This window comes from Octodon degus, unplaced genomic scaffold (genome assembly GCF_000260255.1).
Source record: "Octodon degus isolate 3935 unplaced genomic scaffold, OctDeg1.0 scaffold00133, whole genome shotgun sequence".
In the NCBI taxonomy this organism is placed as follows: Eukaryota; Metazoa; Chordata; class Mammalia; order Rodentia; family Octodontidae; genus Octodon; species Octodon degus.
The window spans coordinates 2,186,524-2,203,967 of record NW_004524709.1 but is presented as its reverse complement, the minus strand read 5'-3'; the positions used below and the strand labels follow the sequence as shown (position 1 = coordinate 2,203,967).

The 17,444-nt window shown below is 39.3% G+C and overlaps 2 protein-coding genes across 10 annotated transcripts in view; one reads left to right on the top strand and one right to left on the bottom strand.

The window, feature by feature from the left end:
• The window catches only part of Celf2 (CUGBP Elav-like family member 2), a 598,848-nt gene that overhangs the window by 118,224 nt on the left and 463,180 nt on the right, over positions 1-17,444 (bottom strand). For all 9 annotated transcript variants that reach the window (XM_023701316.1, XM_004641262.2, XM_004641263.2 and 6 more), the window contains one exon: positions 228-310. In XM_023701316.1, the coding sequence (XP_023557084.1) occupies positions 228-310 (83 nt within the window). The remainder of the gene's footprint in view (positions 1-227; positions 311-17,444) is intronic.
• Positions 17,096-17,444, top strand: part of LOC105743545 (protein RCC2-like) — a 13,191-nt gene continuing 12,842 nt past the window's right edge. Inside the window, 2 exon segments of the mRNA XM_023701334.1 lie at positions 17,096-17,309; positions 17,312-17,442. Coding sequence (XP_023557102.1) covers positions 17,096-17,309; positions 17,312-17,442 — 345 coding nt within the window.

Here is a 17,444-nt window from a genome sequence, read left to right as displayed (position 1 = left end):
TTCTAACCAGGGGACATGCAATTTGAGAGCTCTTCCCATCAGTGTTAATGCCAGCTTCTTTATGGCCTGGCCAGCTGGTTTGGCTGCTGTAGGGAACAGAGGGGTCAGCACACCCCTCAAAAGACCAAAGTCATTTTTGGCACTAAGAACCCATAACTAGAACCTTCAGTTGAAAGGACCATTTTCAAGCAATAAAGTGATTTTGGTACAAAAGTAAACCGACTCACCCCAGGTAAAGTTTTAATATTGTGCAGTGCATTCTGGGCTTCAAGTGCAGCTTTTCTTGTATAAAATGTTACGAAACAACAACCTACAGAGAGAAATGAAAAGATTTTAGAAATTTCTGTGAATGCTTTGCTTAGATATATTGGAGACTGCGGTGAACAAATAATCTACTTAAAAGGATGCACAATTTAAAAATAATAAAGTACATGAGAACAGTAATAACAACAGCTCAAGCATTTACACAGTACTTTTCATCCTAAATCATGTCTGTTAGCTCTACCCACGCTGGAGATCAGTGCCTAACGCTGTGCACCAACTGTCTGGAACACAGCTATCCAAGACTGAGGGTGGGGAATGGTGGTGTGAGGATGAGGAGTTACTGGGACTTGTTATGTAGCAACTACATGAAGAGAAGTATTTAATCACAGTAACAATATATAAATTTACACTAACTGATTTTCTTAAAGGATATCTCTAGAATATCACACTTTGAAAACACTTTCTAACCTCAACAGTTTAGACAACTGGATTATAAATTTCTTAAAAATGAGCATATTCTTCTCTATCTTCATCATAGTACATAATGCAAAGTTCTATACAAATGACTACTTAATGTTTATTTGCCACAATGAAAAGCTGTGTTTTAGCCAGGTTAGAAATGAAGTTATAGTCTGATGGGTAGGTGACCAGATAACTCTGGCCTGTGTAGTAAGAAGGGCTGTGGCACACCTCTCGATTCCTCATTTCCAAGAGGCTATGGAGTACTGGCCAAAGGCCCTGCAGAGCAGGCTACCAGATACCCTCCTTCTAACCAACTTCCTTCTTTAGAGAAAGAGGACCATTTCTTCAGTATCCTGAAGATGGTTGTCTCTTATTCAACTTAAAGACACTGGCTAACAATATTTTAATCAGTATGCAGTTTCTTAGCAGTATCAGGCTTGGTAGAAGGAGGTAAACAAAAACTTTAGGAAATTAAATGAAAACAAGAAGCTGCCTTTGATCTGTGCTGTCTATTGTAATTTAGGGATGTGGAGGAAATGGAGTGAGGTACTCAGTAAAACTGTCTACACTTTAGGCTTAAGTAAAGGGTCCTAACACATGGAGCCAGAGAAGACGGGATGAGCTTTGAGGAGTACTCATACAACAGTGCAGAAAGTAGCCTGAGAGAAATGTGCAGCACTTAGGCAGCAGTACCCACTGTATTCAAGCAACAATGCAAATATGACAAAAAGTAGAACAAAACAACACATCACCCGGAGGAAGCAGATATTGTAAGCTACCAGGAATTGAAGTCACATACTGGCATTCTGATTTCTCAAAATATAGAAAACATTTAGTGGAGTAGGAGAAAATCAAGCATGATATCATTTATATGGCATTGTTAAAACTAAGATGCTCTTTACTCATTTAGAAAGAAAAGTAGAATTTTTGTCTTATACTTGGTTCATTCAGAGTCTACCAAGATTAAAATATTCAAAACCTTCACTTTTTGGGCAAAGCAGAGCGCGACCCTAGTTTCTTGGCATTACCCAAGGATCAATGATAGAGGGAAATTAAAATTATTACGTTTCATAAGAATTACAGATAGAGATAGAGAAACGGACCATTTTATTGATCTTTATTTCAGCTATTTACTTCTTCGACAAAAGTCCATTAGGCCATGCTGCCTGACAGGAGACCTTCTACTGAAGATTTAGTGAGTTATCTGAGCTTCACTGGCATAATGAAAGCCTCCCAAAAGCTTTAAGAACCACCTAACATCAAGGAGTAATTTTAAATAAGAAATTCCCAATTTATAATAACCTATTAAAATAATTTTTAGAGGAGAAAATGTAGAACACAGATCATTAGCCTTAATGCAGAAAGAAAAACCAGAAAAGCTTCCAACATGTCTCTAGGAAGCATTCTCAGTGGGTTATTTTGTTCTTCTAAGCCGATTTGGTTGGTGCACAGATAAGGATGTAGTTGAGAAGTCCTGAATTTCATTTAATAATTGAAGCCTCAAAAAAAAATCTGACCCTTTCAAGAAGGTGACCTTTAAGGGGTGATATGCTTAAAAAAATGTGATGAGCAGTTTACTTTGCTGGGAAGAAGGCAATTAAGGAAGAATAAAGCCTAGGAGATGAAAAACATGCGCCGAGTCAAGCATGAAAACACTTCTGGGTATGGGAGCACAAGGCTGTCATTCCAGCATTTGGGAGGCTGAGCCAGGAGGACTGCTGTGAGTTTGAGGTTATTTGGGCTACATGGTGTGTTCCAGGCCAGCCTTAAGTACATAGCAAGATCTTGTCTCAAAAAAAAAAAAAACACCAAAAAAACAAAAACAAAAAAACAAACAAAAAAAAAAACAATAAAAACACTTAGGTTCAAGAACCAAAAGTATAGCTTGAAAGGGGATTGAAAATGGAAGCTAAACACAATGAAAAGACAAAACAACAATAATGATGATGATGTAAACTGAGAAAATAGTGTGCCAATTTGAAGAGCTCTGACCAAGAAACTCTCCTATCTTGGTCACTCAAACTAAAGTTCTGCTGTTTCTCACTGCCTAAAAGCCCATGCCGAGCACTGGTCCAAGTGGAGTTTGAAAATGCTACCACTGGGGAAGGAGACATTTCATTGCTTTTAGTGTGAATTTCACTAAAGTTCTTTCTTTTTCAAAAGATATTTAATTGGTGCTTTTTTGTTTTAATTTCTTTCTTTTTTTTTTGAGGCAAGGTGAGTGTGAAGGTAGTATCTGAGCAGTTACGGTCAAGCAGGAGAGGAGGGGAGTGGAGATAGGTGCCTAATGTACAAAAGAGGAGGGGATATCCTGTCTCCAGCTCTTTTCAATTTCACCCAAGGTTTATGCTGCCTGTGGAAATCTAGGAGTGAAGCAGAGACTGATCACTACATTTCCTTTTCAAATGACGTACAGCTCATAACCCTGTGATGATATATTCACTTCAACAGCGATTCTTTAAGAGTGCACCAAGACAGTCTCTAGTTCTCATTTGTACATGAGAGAATATCCTAGGCAAGGAGCAAACAGGCTTCCTTCACTGACCACAAGCAGCAGCTCAGCTCCCATGGTGCTGTTCGGAAGTAAGCTTTGAGCCCTTGTGTGAACTCACAGGTGTCCTGTCTTAAGTAGGCACTGCCCAAGCCACACTTCTGCTCCTATTCACAGCTTAGACTGGGCACCCTGGTAGAAGGAGCAACTTGTGCAAATGTGGGGGTCTTGGGACAGATAAAAACCCTAGAACTATCACCTCTAAAACTTTTTATTTTGGTTTCATTAATATGATTCCTGAATGACTTAGGAGAAAGTATCTCACATTCTCTGTACTCCAGTTAGTCCTGGTTTCCTTACCTTTATTTTATTTTGTTTTATTTTTTTTTTTAGAGAAGGGTCTACAGGGTCCATACAGGTTGTTCAGGGTCTCACTACTAGATCAGACTCATAGTGATCCACCTGTTTTCAGCTTCCCAAGAGCTAGGATTACAGGCTTGTACCACCACGCCCAGTCTCAAATTTTTAACTGCTATGGTGGATTTTTTTTTTTTTTTTCAGTACCAGGGATTGAACTCACGATCTTGCACTTGCCAGGCAGGCATTTATGCCACTGAGCTATCTCCCTAACCCTTCAGTACCTTTAATCAATGAATAATAACCAAGTCTAAAATCCTTCACCCCACACCAAAGAACCTATATGGATATTTCAGCATAGTGTTTTACTCAAAACAAAATTTAAAATTATTTTTTAACTTATATGGCTCAAAATGACTTATCTTCCATTTGAAATGCATAATAATTCATTTAATTAAAGTAGTGTTTGGGTAGGTTATCTGAAAATTGTAAAGAAAATACAGACTTCAATATTTAAAGAGTTACTGTAAAAGCAGCAGTCAGTATTTCTCCCCTAATGGGACTCTGATCAGAACATGTTCAGAATCAGGCTGTCTCTGAAGGACTGCTGGTTCTATGAATACTACCCTAGACAATAATCATGGTTTCTTTTAAACAAAATCTATATTGTATGATTTGTTCTATATGAGAAACCCAAAATATACATAAGTTATAGAACAAAATAAAGGATAACAGGATACAGAGAGACAGATCTTTGGCACAGGGGTAGGGGATGAAGAAAGAATTGAGATGTAAATGTACATGCACCAACCTTCCTCGATGAATATCACCATTGTGTACTGTAAACATGTACTAAAAATGATGAAAAGTCCACCTATCATTAAAATATACACTTAACATCAGATTCATTGACCTGCAGAGACTATCTCAACAAAGGAGGGGAGGAATATGATTATTTACTCTTGTCTGGTAATTATTAAGGCAAAAGGCCAGGCAGCAACTACAGATCCTAGAAAACCCACGAAGGCTCAACAAGCGTGAAATTTTCTTGCTGGCCCTAACTGAACGTACAGCTGTTATGGGAACCACCTGTCTTTTAGATTTCCCCACACCAGCTGTAATATAGGTCTGAACTATCCTGGATTCCTTTCCAGGTCAGCTGCAACACCAGATGGCTCAGCCTTTGGATTCAGAGGACATGATTCCCTCCTTCTGCAGGTTCTGTTTCAACATCAGTGTAAGGTGGGTGGTTAAATGTCTACAATACCCAGATGCTCTTCGGTGGTCAGTGGCTGCAACACTTATCAGAGGGCCCTGTTCCTCAAGCCTGTGTTCATGTCAGAAACCCACCTTTTCCCTACTGTCCATGCAGTACAGAGGAAAGGGGCTTGCTCCATCTTCTTTTAAAAAAGGAGTGGCTGACTGGGGGACCCCGGGGGTCAGCAGAGGCTGATGTAGTTTGATGAGTCAGGTGTTCAGCAAGTCTCAGCTCTGCTATTTCTGCCTAATGCTGGTAATTTTCTGCTGCACATTTTCCTAGTTTGCTCACTTGACATTAATAAGCACTTAGACTTTACAATTTTGCCAACTTTATCCATTCATTCAGGAGTTCCTGCCAGGGCAACAGCCAAATTAGAAAAGACAAATGTGATGTCCCACACCCAGGTTTCCTTTTGACATACACATTGTAACAATTTCAACAATCCACTGGGTGAGTAAAAGCTTTGGAAGTTAAAACAAAGAAAAACCTCAATCATTCCTCATGTGCCCATTTATGAACCTCTCTCACATTACTCCTTACCAGGACTTTTAAAACTCAGGTGAAACAGGTACACTGGTAAAACTGGAGAGGTGATTCCAGAACCCTGTGTGAGTCTCAGGTGCACACAGAGCCTGACATTTCAACTGATGACTCGCTTTGTTGATCAACAAAAGATTCTGATGACTGCATATATCTTGGGGGGAGCAATGAATTCAATCTTACTGGCTAGTAACATTGCACTGTGAATTAATTTCACTGTTGAACTTTGAAAATCTAGCAGAACCCCTAGGGAAGGACAAAGTGGATGGGAGAAAGATCCCTGGTACACTGTGAAGCAGGCCTGCATGAGGCTTCAAAGGGAGGCAGGAAACAGCAAGATGACTGTGCACTGAGGGAAGAACAGACACACACAAAAGCTACCTATTGTCAACCTTCCCTGAGTCACCCCTTCTATCTGTCTCCTCAGAGTCCCATCAGGGGCTTTTAGAGTCTTTTCCTGGTAAAATTCCTAGAAATGGGTAAGTTCAGCAGTAGAGTTGCATATGTTCAGCTGGTAAAGCGATCTGTAATCAGTATAATTGTGGGATGTGATTATACTATCATGCATCAGAATCTGAAAGGTGGCAATTCCCAAAGAGACTGAGTGCTACGTATTCCAAGCACAGTATCTGGTTTATAACTATATCTTTTCACTAATAGTTTCTGCTGTCATAAAGAGTTCCCTTAGGTATTTTGCTAGCTTAATTGCTGGATAATTTGAGACAATGTTAAAGATTTTTGCTATTTCTGGAGGTAAAACCCTAATAATACAGACCAATAGAACAGACCCACACCCACTCCTTTCAAATCACAAAGAAAACACTCAAATTTATTGAAACAGCAATTTTAAAGTGATCAAGTAGATTTTTCCTTAAATAAACCATCTGAATGACTATAAATCTTTTCAAACTGCAGCTGTTTTTTAACCAAAAATCTTAATTTGGAAATGCTTGGTAATAATACAGGGAAAAAAGAAATTACTGCTTATATAGAGATAACCAGTTTATCACATGACTTGCCCTGATTCACACAGAAACTTATTTACATTCTTTTTACCACAGAGGGTAGTATAAACATACCCTTAGAGAATGATACTACAGGTCAGATTTTAAAATTAACTCTACTCTTATAAAAAATGACACCATATTCATTAAAGAAACTTCCACTGAAGTTTCTAAACCTTACCAAACTGGGGAAAATCTGAACCAAGATTTGATGCTCTGGACACTTAAAAGTCAGTTTTTGTCAAGCAGGTGACTATATGGTAGAAAGGCAGTTTTTGTTAAATATGTGTGTCTGTTTTTAAAGAATCAAAGTAGAAGGACAGCAGGTCACTCACTTGAATGGTTTTCAGTTATTGAAATAGTCGCTCATCAGCTGCACGGCGGGGATTTCCAATCACACACTAACAACACACGCTCTTAATGACAGCAGTGACCCCATGTATGGTGGGGATAAATGAAACACGCCTCATGGCTCTCCTAAGCTATGCTGAGGACAAATCTCCTCGTAAAGTGTTCTCTTGAGTGGCAAAAAGTGCCTGCTTGGAATGTTTGAATTCCAATTGCTAATTCTTTTTCTGATCAGCAAAATTGCAAACTTGGAAAATTGTAGAGCATTTTTTAAAAAGTACAAATAATCATGAAACTTGAGGTTTGGAGAGAGAAGGTAAAAAATGACTTGGTACAATTCTGTGGCTAAGGTGGTAAAAAGAATTCCCGATTTGGAGCATATGATGTGTGTGAGATAGCTAAGTGAATGCAGAGGGGCGTATCCAGGCCTTGATGCCAGTCAACATTTCAAACATATGAAATCTACTTTATCTTTTAAGTCTAAGCAATCATTACTTGAAAACAGCCACAGAATGACAGTATAATGACTGATACCTGTGCTAGGATTAAAAAGCAAAACAAAACAATAATCCTGATGCTAAATTCAATTCAAGACATATTCCCAATTCAAGACATTAACAAAGTCATCATGTTGTGAATAGAAAATTCCTTTACAGCCTGCCTCTGAATTCTATGAGGCTGGAAGATCAGGAGATGAAGGCCCTGGAAGGCTAAATTAGTGAACCTGCTAGGGATTCTACCTTTCTGTGAATGAAGTTCTCTTTTGTGCCCACATTTGCAAGCAAATCAGGTGTCTGGTCTATACAAGTGGAATTGCAATTAGGATCTTGGTATCTTGTCAAGTCAGGAGGACTTGACAAGCCAGTTTAAGTCGAAAGAGGACATATTCCTCATATGCCATTTCCCTTATACTCTATTTTCTTCCTCAAACCTAGCCACATTGTGGAGAATTGAATATTATTTTTACAGTCTAAAAGTTGCTGATCTAAGTGTTACATTTTGTGTTCAAGTGAATATCCTACATCAACAGTTTCAACTATTAATTGGGTTTACCTCTGCCAAGATCCCCTACTTTCCGTTTCTACAAGGCAGTGAAAGGTATAAAAACTCCTATAAAACTCCTTGAATCACATTTTAAGGAGAACTTTTAAGAAAGAGAGAGGAGGTCTAACTACACCTGAGTATCTTAAGGCAAAAGACAAGGATAAAATGTCATTTTTAGAAAGTATAAAGATGCTTCTGGAGGCTACGTGGTATCCTGGAGAGCCACAGATATAACCCTTTCCTCAGCCAAAAGCCTTCCAACCCAGAAGATCTGGCTCTGTGAGCTAGTCACATGAGATGCACTTCTACTGACTCCTGGCTCTGAGGGGTGCTAAGTTGTTAATGCCTTCTGCTTTGCACTGAATGTACTGCTTGCTGTTAAGGGGTGTATGATATGACTTAAATGTGACACTATTAATTTTACTAGCCCATTAAAAATGTAGTGTGTGAGCACACACTTACGGTATTTCTGCTTAGGACTTCTTTACTGGGGCACCTACAATGGATAGCAAACTAAGATGGTTGCAATGACATAAAGGAGAAAAAAGAATAAAAGACTTGGAAAGAATGTCAACTGAAGCAAAATTAGTCAAAGGAAGAACTTGCAAGAAAAGGAGGTATTTCTTTTTTGGTGGTTTTGTTTATTTTTATTTATTTATTTATTTATTTATTTTTTCTTCCTTCTATGTCTTACTACTTTAAACCACAAACAAAATAAGGAAATGCAAGTTAAAATGTAACTGCTTTCTAAGTCCCTTCTGTAAAATCATAGAATTTTATAAGCTAATTCTACCACCTAACACTGTCTGCCTTTCCACCTTACAGACTGCCCACGGTCACACAAGCAGGTTAGAGCAAAGGTAAAACCATCCTCATAATTCCTAGCAGACTGACACCTTCCAAGTCAGTGCCTCATGTATGGAAGCTGTCCCCTGTACCATGTGGTGGATTGTGCCTTACTCTCAAAGATCCCCAGAACTTCAGACTTGCTTAATGCCATCTAAGTGTCTTTTTAAATCTAAATCTCTTGTTTTAAATGTATAACAGCCTAAGATGAACTTTCTTTTTTTTTCTAAAAGTGAGACTTTTATAGTTGGAATAGTAGTTGCCCAATATAATGCTTCTTTTTATAGAAATCAACTTTTAATGAAACTCTATCCAATTAACTTAGTTTTATAGAGTCTGATATAATCGGCACACTGATGCAAAAAGTATCACCATCTGGCCACTACCTGGGAAGCAGAGAAGCACTGCTGCCGTTCTGCTTTCAGTACTTGAATTATGTGGCCACAACCATTTGAATTCCAAATGCCATCCCAAGGGATTCTCCTGGGGCGCTTGCAGTGACAAAGCAGGATCTGCATTTCTTTCTCTGGCTGCCCGAGGCAGTGATCCACCGCTACTCTGACAATCCTGACTCGCTCCCCAGTGGGCTTAGGCCTAGACAGCACATCTGAGCCAACCTCTCAGCCAGGGAGGGAGCACAGATCTCACTGGGCTCAGTGGCAACTCCATGCCTTCCCTCAGGTTCTCTATCTGTCAAGAAGTGACCGCAGTTTTGACAACTGCCACAAGGTCTAGGCTACTTAGAAGAACCATTCTCTGATACATGCATGTCACTTGAAGATAGGTACACTTTTTAACCTGTCAAGAAAATCAGAGTATTTCTTAAAACTTAGGTTAGAGCTACTAGAGTTTCAAGTCTCCTGGAAAAAAGAAAAACAGGACTGATGTGTGAACTACACTTCCTAATCTATTACCATGCACATTTCAACTAAGGCATGACATGGAGGAGAAATCAAGGGTCTTGTTGCCTTCTTTGGCAACAACTGATGAAAGATCTTATATGCATTTGTAACAGATAAAAATAATCTATATTGCAAATACATTAAAAAATCTTAACACATTCTTACCAGCTTAAACCACTGGTGGCACATGCCTAACTGTCCCATTGGGCAGTACAGACAGTCTCATTGAGTGGTACAAGCTGCCAGATGGGACTGTCATGAATGTATGTCCACATGGATGTGTTAAACTAGGATAAACTAAACTGTATCCTGTTAACCAATAAGTATATTTCTATAAGCATAATTATATCTTATCCTTTTCTCACAATTGAGTTCAGCTATTTCCACAGTCCTCCTTCTCTGCTCTAACATCAGAAGGGTAAGTTTATGGGTGAGGGACACATTTGTGAAGGTGACACAGTGGGCCCTGGGAAGAAAACAACCAGTCACCCTTTATAGTAGAAAGGGCCAGGTGAACTCTGGAATGAAAGAAAATGAGCTCAGAGAGGATTTGATTGTATTTTTAATTTTTTCAGATACTAATTCTGGAGAAATAAGAACAATATTTTTCTTTAGAGAAAAATACTAATTTCAGGATGAACATGACAAACCAGCCAAAAGTCAATGGGACTGGCCCAGTAGCTGCTCCTCTCTCAGAAGGCTTCCTGATAAGACGGTGAGAGTGAGTGGAGATGACAGCAATGCTGTTGCAAGGGCTGGGTGAGCCAAGATCCACGACATGTACCAAGGAAGGCATCACATGATTAAACATAGGATAGGGTAATTCTACCTTGAATCCAATTAAGAAGATAGAGTTTCCAAAGTATTAAAGGGCTCCATTACAAGGAAGCTTCTAATACAAGTTTATCTTACACTATGGAGTCTCCTGAGGATACAATGGCATTATACTTATAAGTCCAGAAGCAACAAGAGGAGGTTACAATCATACCTATTTTCCTATGATTCTCACTGTCAGCACATTGGGCTCCGAGATGCTTCCAGAGCAAGCCAATTTAAATTTGTTGTTCCGTTTACATGGTGTACCAAAATATACTTGTTAGATTAATATTGCAGGCTCCTTAGAGTTGGCTTAGATAAATCATAGCTTAGCCCTGTACCTCAAAATTTATTTTATTTTTTATATGAACACATATTTATTTGTATACAATGTAGCTTTGTTTTTTAAAATTTTTATTCATTTTAATGAGAAAAAAGAAAAAAATAGCAATAAAACAGTTTCAAAACAGGTTAGTAGGACAGTTATAATAATTAATACATTGCATATTGTCTTCGTAGCACTTAGTCAGAGGACAAGATGCAGACATGATATCTTGTCTAAACACTCTTAGCACAAACCTTTCTTCTCAGTGAACTAAGAGAAAGTAGCTGTATATCTATCCTATCTTGGATATATATATATATATATATATATATATATATAATTTATCACTTCTTTATTAATATACCCCTTTTTTGTTTTGTTTTGTCAGAGATGGGTGTTCCATTGCTGTTAGAAAAGCTGTATCTGGAGAAGTCTTTAAAGGATCTTTTCATACTTGATGCCAGGCCAAAGAATACAAGTACGTGAATTCAGCGAAATAACCCAATATAGTCCAATAGTCCATAATAGTAGTGAATTACTAGCACAGCTGGCAACTGTCTGAAGTTGTTGACTGGAGCCTTTAAAACCTCAGCATATTAATATAGCTTTATTTTTTATACCTTGTGATTATACTTTTCTGCTGGATGGTTAAGACTATGATAAAGCAAGATCTATATAAGTACAAATGTAACTGTTGCTATCTGATAAATCAGTCAAATCCCCTCAGGATTTACTCTGGAACCATGTACATCACCTTATGGATCTTTTGTCAGTGTCAGCCATCTGGGTGAGTCACAATTTGCTCTCTGTGAAAGCCTGAGAGAACTTTTTCTCTCTAGGTGACTCTCCTTAGGCACACTACACATCATTGATCACTTTCCTCTGTGGTCCCATAATGTACTTCAGCATTTATCAGTAGTATTTCAACTTTTTATTGATCTGTGGTAGGTACCTCTGAACTCTACAAAGTGAAATGAAGAGGCAAAACCACTGGTTACCAAAACTATAATCTTATGTTAAAGTAAGGCTTTGTACTTTAGACTTTTTCTTGTGGTATATAACTGTAGACAGCTAGTACTTAGGGCCATTACTATAAATGCCTCTATATCTCTTCAAAAATACCTAGGTTATACTGCATGTGTATATAGATCAGGGAGGAAGGCATTTTTATGCATTGTGCAGAAGAGTGGAAACCTTGAAAGAAATTCACTTTAGAGCCAAATATATATTGGTTCTTAAGTTCTACAGCAAAGACTAGGACAGTTTTCAAAGTGATACCAGATATTTCTCTTCTCATTTTCTTATAATGCTTTGTAGTGAGTCCAGAGTCAGTCATCTCTTATTAGCATCTCAGGTTGACCAGTTGTTCAACAAGTGATTTAATCTCTTGGAGTCTGATTTCTTCTTTATAACATGGGGCTTAGTAATAGTAGTGATATTATATACTTATTTAAAAGATAATTTATGAGTACATAACAGCTTCTGTCATACACATGAAATGGCTTAATAATTGTCAGGAAGTAATATATATATATATATATATATATATATATATATGTATTTAGTACAGGGTCTTACTATACAGACTGGACTCATAGTGATCCTCCTGTTTTCAGCCTCCCAAGCACTGAGATTATAGGCACATGCCATCAAGCCCAGTCTCAAGTCTCAATTGCTGTCTCAGTGTGCCCTGGCAGCGGGGCCGGCATTACATGCCATGGGATCAGATTGAACCTGGTCCTTGTGCCTGCTTAATCTGGTGAGCTATCTGGCAGGCCCTAACAGTCTTATCTTGAAGTCCTAAGTCTGAGCAGACCTTATCCAGGTTCCCTTTAAGGCAGAAGGGGACAGGCTGATGTGTTGCACCAGTTTTACAAAACACAAAAGTGAGAGAGGCAGCAGCACAGCACCAGTGAACAGGCATGCAACACGCTAAGCTGTCCCAACCCGCCACTCAGCCTCTGGTGGAAGGGAGGCCAAGGGGGCATCTTTCCTACTGGATGACCATAAGCCCTTTAATAGGTCTGAGCATTGATTTTGTTGTCTTGCTTTCTGAAGTAATTACTGGAACTAGCAAAGATCACTGATTTGCATGGCCTTTGAATACTCTGAACATCCATTTACATGGTCTCTAAATAGTCAATCAATTTTAATGGAATCCTTGTGAATGACTTCCCTTTTCAGGGTGCAACAAAATTTTCCCCAATTGTGCACTCTGTGGTGCTTCAAGAGGCAAAAGTTATATAAAATAGTTTGAAATCAAACCTGCTGCTACCTAATGAGCACACCTAGGTTTCATTACTACAAAAGGACTTTGAATCACTGGTTTGTCACTTCTGTATAATTAAGCAAAAACTGAGGGAGAAAAGCAGCGGTAACATTGGGCTTTACATTAAGATATAGGACTCTAAATGCCTAGGGTCAGAAGCAAAAAAGCATCAGGTGGAAGACTGGGGCATCACCTCCAGGTGTGTTAGGCACCTCCTGGACAAACAGGTTTCCATTGGCTTGACTACATTTCCAGAACTTCCAAAGCTTCATTTTCTTATTACGCTAATGCTCATTTTAGTTACAGGTTAGGCTTCCTTTGTCCTCCCCAACAGATTACTGAAGTGCTAGGCATCCAGGACTCCAGGTAAGGCTTAGTGACCGACTTTCTTAGGGTCTTTCCCCATCTGCTCACATATGGCATGATAGTCTTTTAGACTTTCATGTTCCATGAGCCTTTCAAGTTTGATCTACCAGTGGTAAAAGGAGTCCATGCAATACTCTTTAGTCTATTTCCTGAGGAATGACATGGGCTTTGTTTACTAATTTCTGATTTAGGATATATGTGGTTAGTGGTTTGATAAGATATATTTGTTTCTATATATTTAGCAGCATAATGTGTACATAATCCTATTTGGAATCTGGCTTGGAGAGAGTACAGATAAAGGCAGATTCTCTTTCCTTCCACTTTCTAATTTAGGGATACTAGGAAATTTTCTTCTTTATACAGGGTGATCAAATAATTCATCAGCCAAGTAAGGATACTTTTGAAAGCAGAAGAACTAATGTTAGTAATGAGTCTGGGACAACAGTTGAAAACCAGGGCTGAGTCAGGAAAGCCAACGTAAATGCCCTCTTTTGTTTTCTCTCTTGATCTTTTCTCTCTTCCTTTGAGATTCTTGCTTTTAGTCTGATGCTTATATTAATGTTAAAATGAAAATCCCTCAGGAGAAATAATACTGAGATCTGTTTTCCAATGATTTATACTGCAATGTACACAAACTCCTATGGGGCATGTAGTGGTGTGAAAGAAAAAAAAAATAAGCCCCAAATGAAGTGGCAGAGGAGAAGTGGCAAACATTACACTGTGCTTATGGACAAAAGTTGGTCCTGATTTCACATGAGCAACATCAAATGTTGACCCAGGATAGAAAAGAGATCTTAGCAACTACCTTCTAATTTAAGCCCCCATTTCCTGCAAAAGTCACACAGGCAGGAAGATGTGACATCTCAACAGAGCACCAGCTATCTGGTTATAAAGCCTGGATCTGAATCCAGCTAGCTAGACTGGCCTACTTCTTCACTGTCCTAAATAGCTAACTAGAAAGATATTATACATGGCTTTCCATTAATTGTTCATGGATTCAAGAAAAATACAACATCTGGCCCTTGTACTAGATGTGCCTAAAATTGAGTGGCAGAGTTGAATGCGCATTCATTAGCAGCTGGAAAGATTTGTCTTCTTGGTCACAGAATCTTTCCCTAGAACATCTCAGTGAGGGAAAAGTGAAGTGTGTCCTTGATTTCATGCAATTCTACACACCACACACTGGCCAGTAGCCACTGGGCTTCATTCGCGGAATACACCATCTACCAGCCTTCTCACACTGCACAAACACTAAAGTAGTGCTTGATCTAAAAACTTTCACTTTTCTCAGTCACTGCCAGTGACACTTACTATTTTATTAAATATTTTGAAAAAAGAGAGCAACTTGCCTGCAGAGTTATTCCCATTTCTTCCTTAAATCACTAGATGGAGGTAGCTTCCTAAGTCTTAGCCTTTTAGACTTCATGTTTGGATTTCAAACACACATACACACACACACACACACACACACACACACACACACAATTATAAAGGTGGGGATGGGAAGACAGGCATGTGATAAAACACTCTGCAATAAACTAAAAAGCTCTGGGCAATGAAGATTATTTATATGGCAGAGCCTCTGCTGTACTCTATTGCTTCCTAATTGTGCAGATAACAAATGATAATAATACTTTTTGTAGTTGAAAGAGATTTTTCTCTCACTAATAAGGGCTTCAAAGTTAGTTCTAAATTATATTCTATGACAAGATCAATAGCTCAAACATTCCAAAGCAGAGATATTCCAAATACAGGCCCTATTTAATAGGTCCTGGAATACTTAGTGACAGAAATACTTAAATTTTATCAATGCAGTTATTTTTAGTTATTTCGGTTTGTCAAAAGGGACACCATTTCTGTGATTCCTGAGCACCGAAGAATAAGATTCAAATCTCCCATGAAAAGCTTAAAAAAGAGCTATCTGGCCCACTGTGTCATCCTTCTAGTGTGTTTAGGAAGCTATATAGAGAAACTTTCTATTTCTCATTTTTGGGTAATAAATAACCTTAGTTCCTGACAAAAAACTCAATCATGGCTTATCCAGTATACTTATGCTTTTAACTTCCATAACAGGGCTTTAACATTGTGACAAGACATAACGACAAGGATGATATTCTAAAATGTGTCAGTTAATCTTGATTGTCAACTTGGCAGAATTGAGAGACTCCCAGAGAGGTCACTGGATTAGGTCATTCGGGCTGTCCTCATCAGTGGACTAACCCACTGGTGTGCAGAGGTGGGTGTATGGTTAGGAGGCCAATCCCAGGCTGAGCAGGCTCATGGGAGCCTTGCCTTCGGAATGCTTTCTCTCAGCATATGCTCCCCTAGAGCTCTGCTGCTTGGCTGCTCCAAGGTGAGCCGCTATGCTCCCCAGCCCCCACCCTTGCATGGTGATGTGTCTATACGGTCCACTGATAAGAGACTGGAACTCTGAACCAAAAATAAACCATTTCTTCCTTTAAATTGTGTGTTATCAGGCAGTATGTCCTAGTGATAGGACACACTGACCAATAGAAAAATATCAATGCTCATTAATCTTATATACTGAACTCTACATTAAAGAGCTGCCATAAAATTTTCAGGTTGAAACATATGTGTGTTATCCCTCACAATGTGGTCTGTAGCCTCATTCTAAGACCTACAGGTAAGAAAGGGTGCCTGGAGTTACTAGGTTCTTCCATGTGATCTGCTACAATTCCTGATAACAGAAGATACTTCATGTAAGGTAAGTTGCTTTTCCACAATCCAGTCATTTCTCTACATAGTATTTCTAAAAGTTTTCTGTAGATAAAAATTTTCTGGAATGAAACTATCCGGTCATACTCACTTAAGTTTGGTAATCTGCACATCCCTGTCTCCTGGGATTGTTTATCCTCTAGATCAGTGATGGCGCAATTTTTAGAGGCCAACCGCCCAAACTGCGCCCCAAAACTCACTTAATATTGCAAAGCACTAACATTGCAATTAAAGCTGAATATTGAGGTATTAACTTAGAAAAAATAACTAATACATTAACATCCTTTGTCTTAAAAATTAAGAGAACTTTCAATATACAATATTTTAATTGAAAGGTAAAAGTTTACATTTGGCATGCTCCTGGACAGTGACTAGGATCTTTGTTGTTGTATGTATGCAGATAATTTATCAAACTTTGGCTTGGGTGACTTGACTGAAGTGCTGACAGAGGGCTCTGTGCATCCCTTCCTTCAGGCATGTAAGTCCCAAGTTTACCACCACTGCTTTAGGTAGGTTGAGAAATAATACAACAAATGACTCTGTGGCAAAGACTATGAGCTATCCCAAGTACACTCTTCAATTCCTAGTACAAGGACTGTTGAGGAGCATGAGCTGAAGCTACAGTGGCTAGAATCCTGCCATATGACCATATATTTTATAAAGAAATGTGAGCAGAAGTGGCATTTCCTGCTTCAGGGCCAGAGTTTCAATACAACAGATATGACAGTCCTCCATGTTTTTCGTTTTTTCTTTCCTAGATGTGTGACAGGACAGAGCTAAATGATGAAGAAGTCTGCATTCCTGTATTACCCCTTTGAGCTATGCACCAACTAAGAACACCTGTAAAACATAAAGGAAATGAGCAAGAAAGCATGGGACCCCTTTGCTGAGTCTATCTTAATATAGGACCTGGTGATTGAGAAAACATGACAAAAATGTAGTTGAAACAATGACAACTCTAAGCATGTCAGTGCTGGCTGGCTTTCACAACTTAAAATATTTTCTGGAGACTACTTTAAACAACTATATTAAAAACATACCGGTGTCTCCCTCCAGCCGCGACCATGCCCAGGAAGAAGGCGGTGGCGGCGGCCTGGGAGGAGCCGAGCTCGGGCAACGGCACGGCCCGTGTGGGGCCCAGGAAACGCGGCGGCCCGGCGGGCAGGAAGCGCGAGCGGCCTGAGCGCTGCAGTAGCAGCAGTGGCGGCGGCAGCAGCGGCTACGAGGACGGCCTGGAGCTCGACTGGGCCCCCGGCGGCGGCAAGCGAGCGGCGCGGCCGTGGTCATCACCGAGCCCGAGCACACCAAGGAGCGCGTCAAACTTGAAGGGTCTAAGTGCAAAGGTCAACTTTTGATTTTTGGGGCAACCAACTGGGACTTGATTGGTCGTAAAGAAGTGCCTAAGCAACAAGC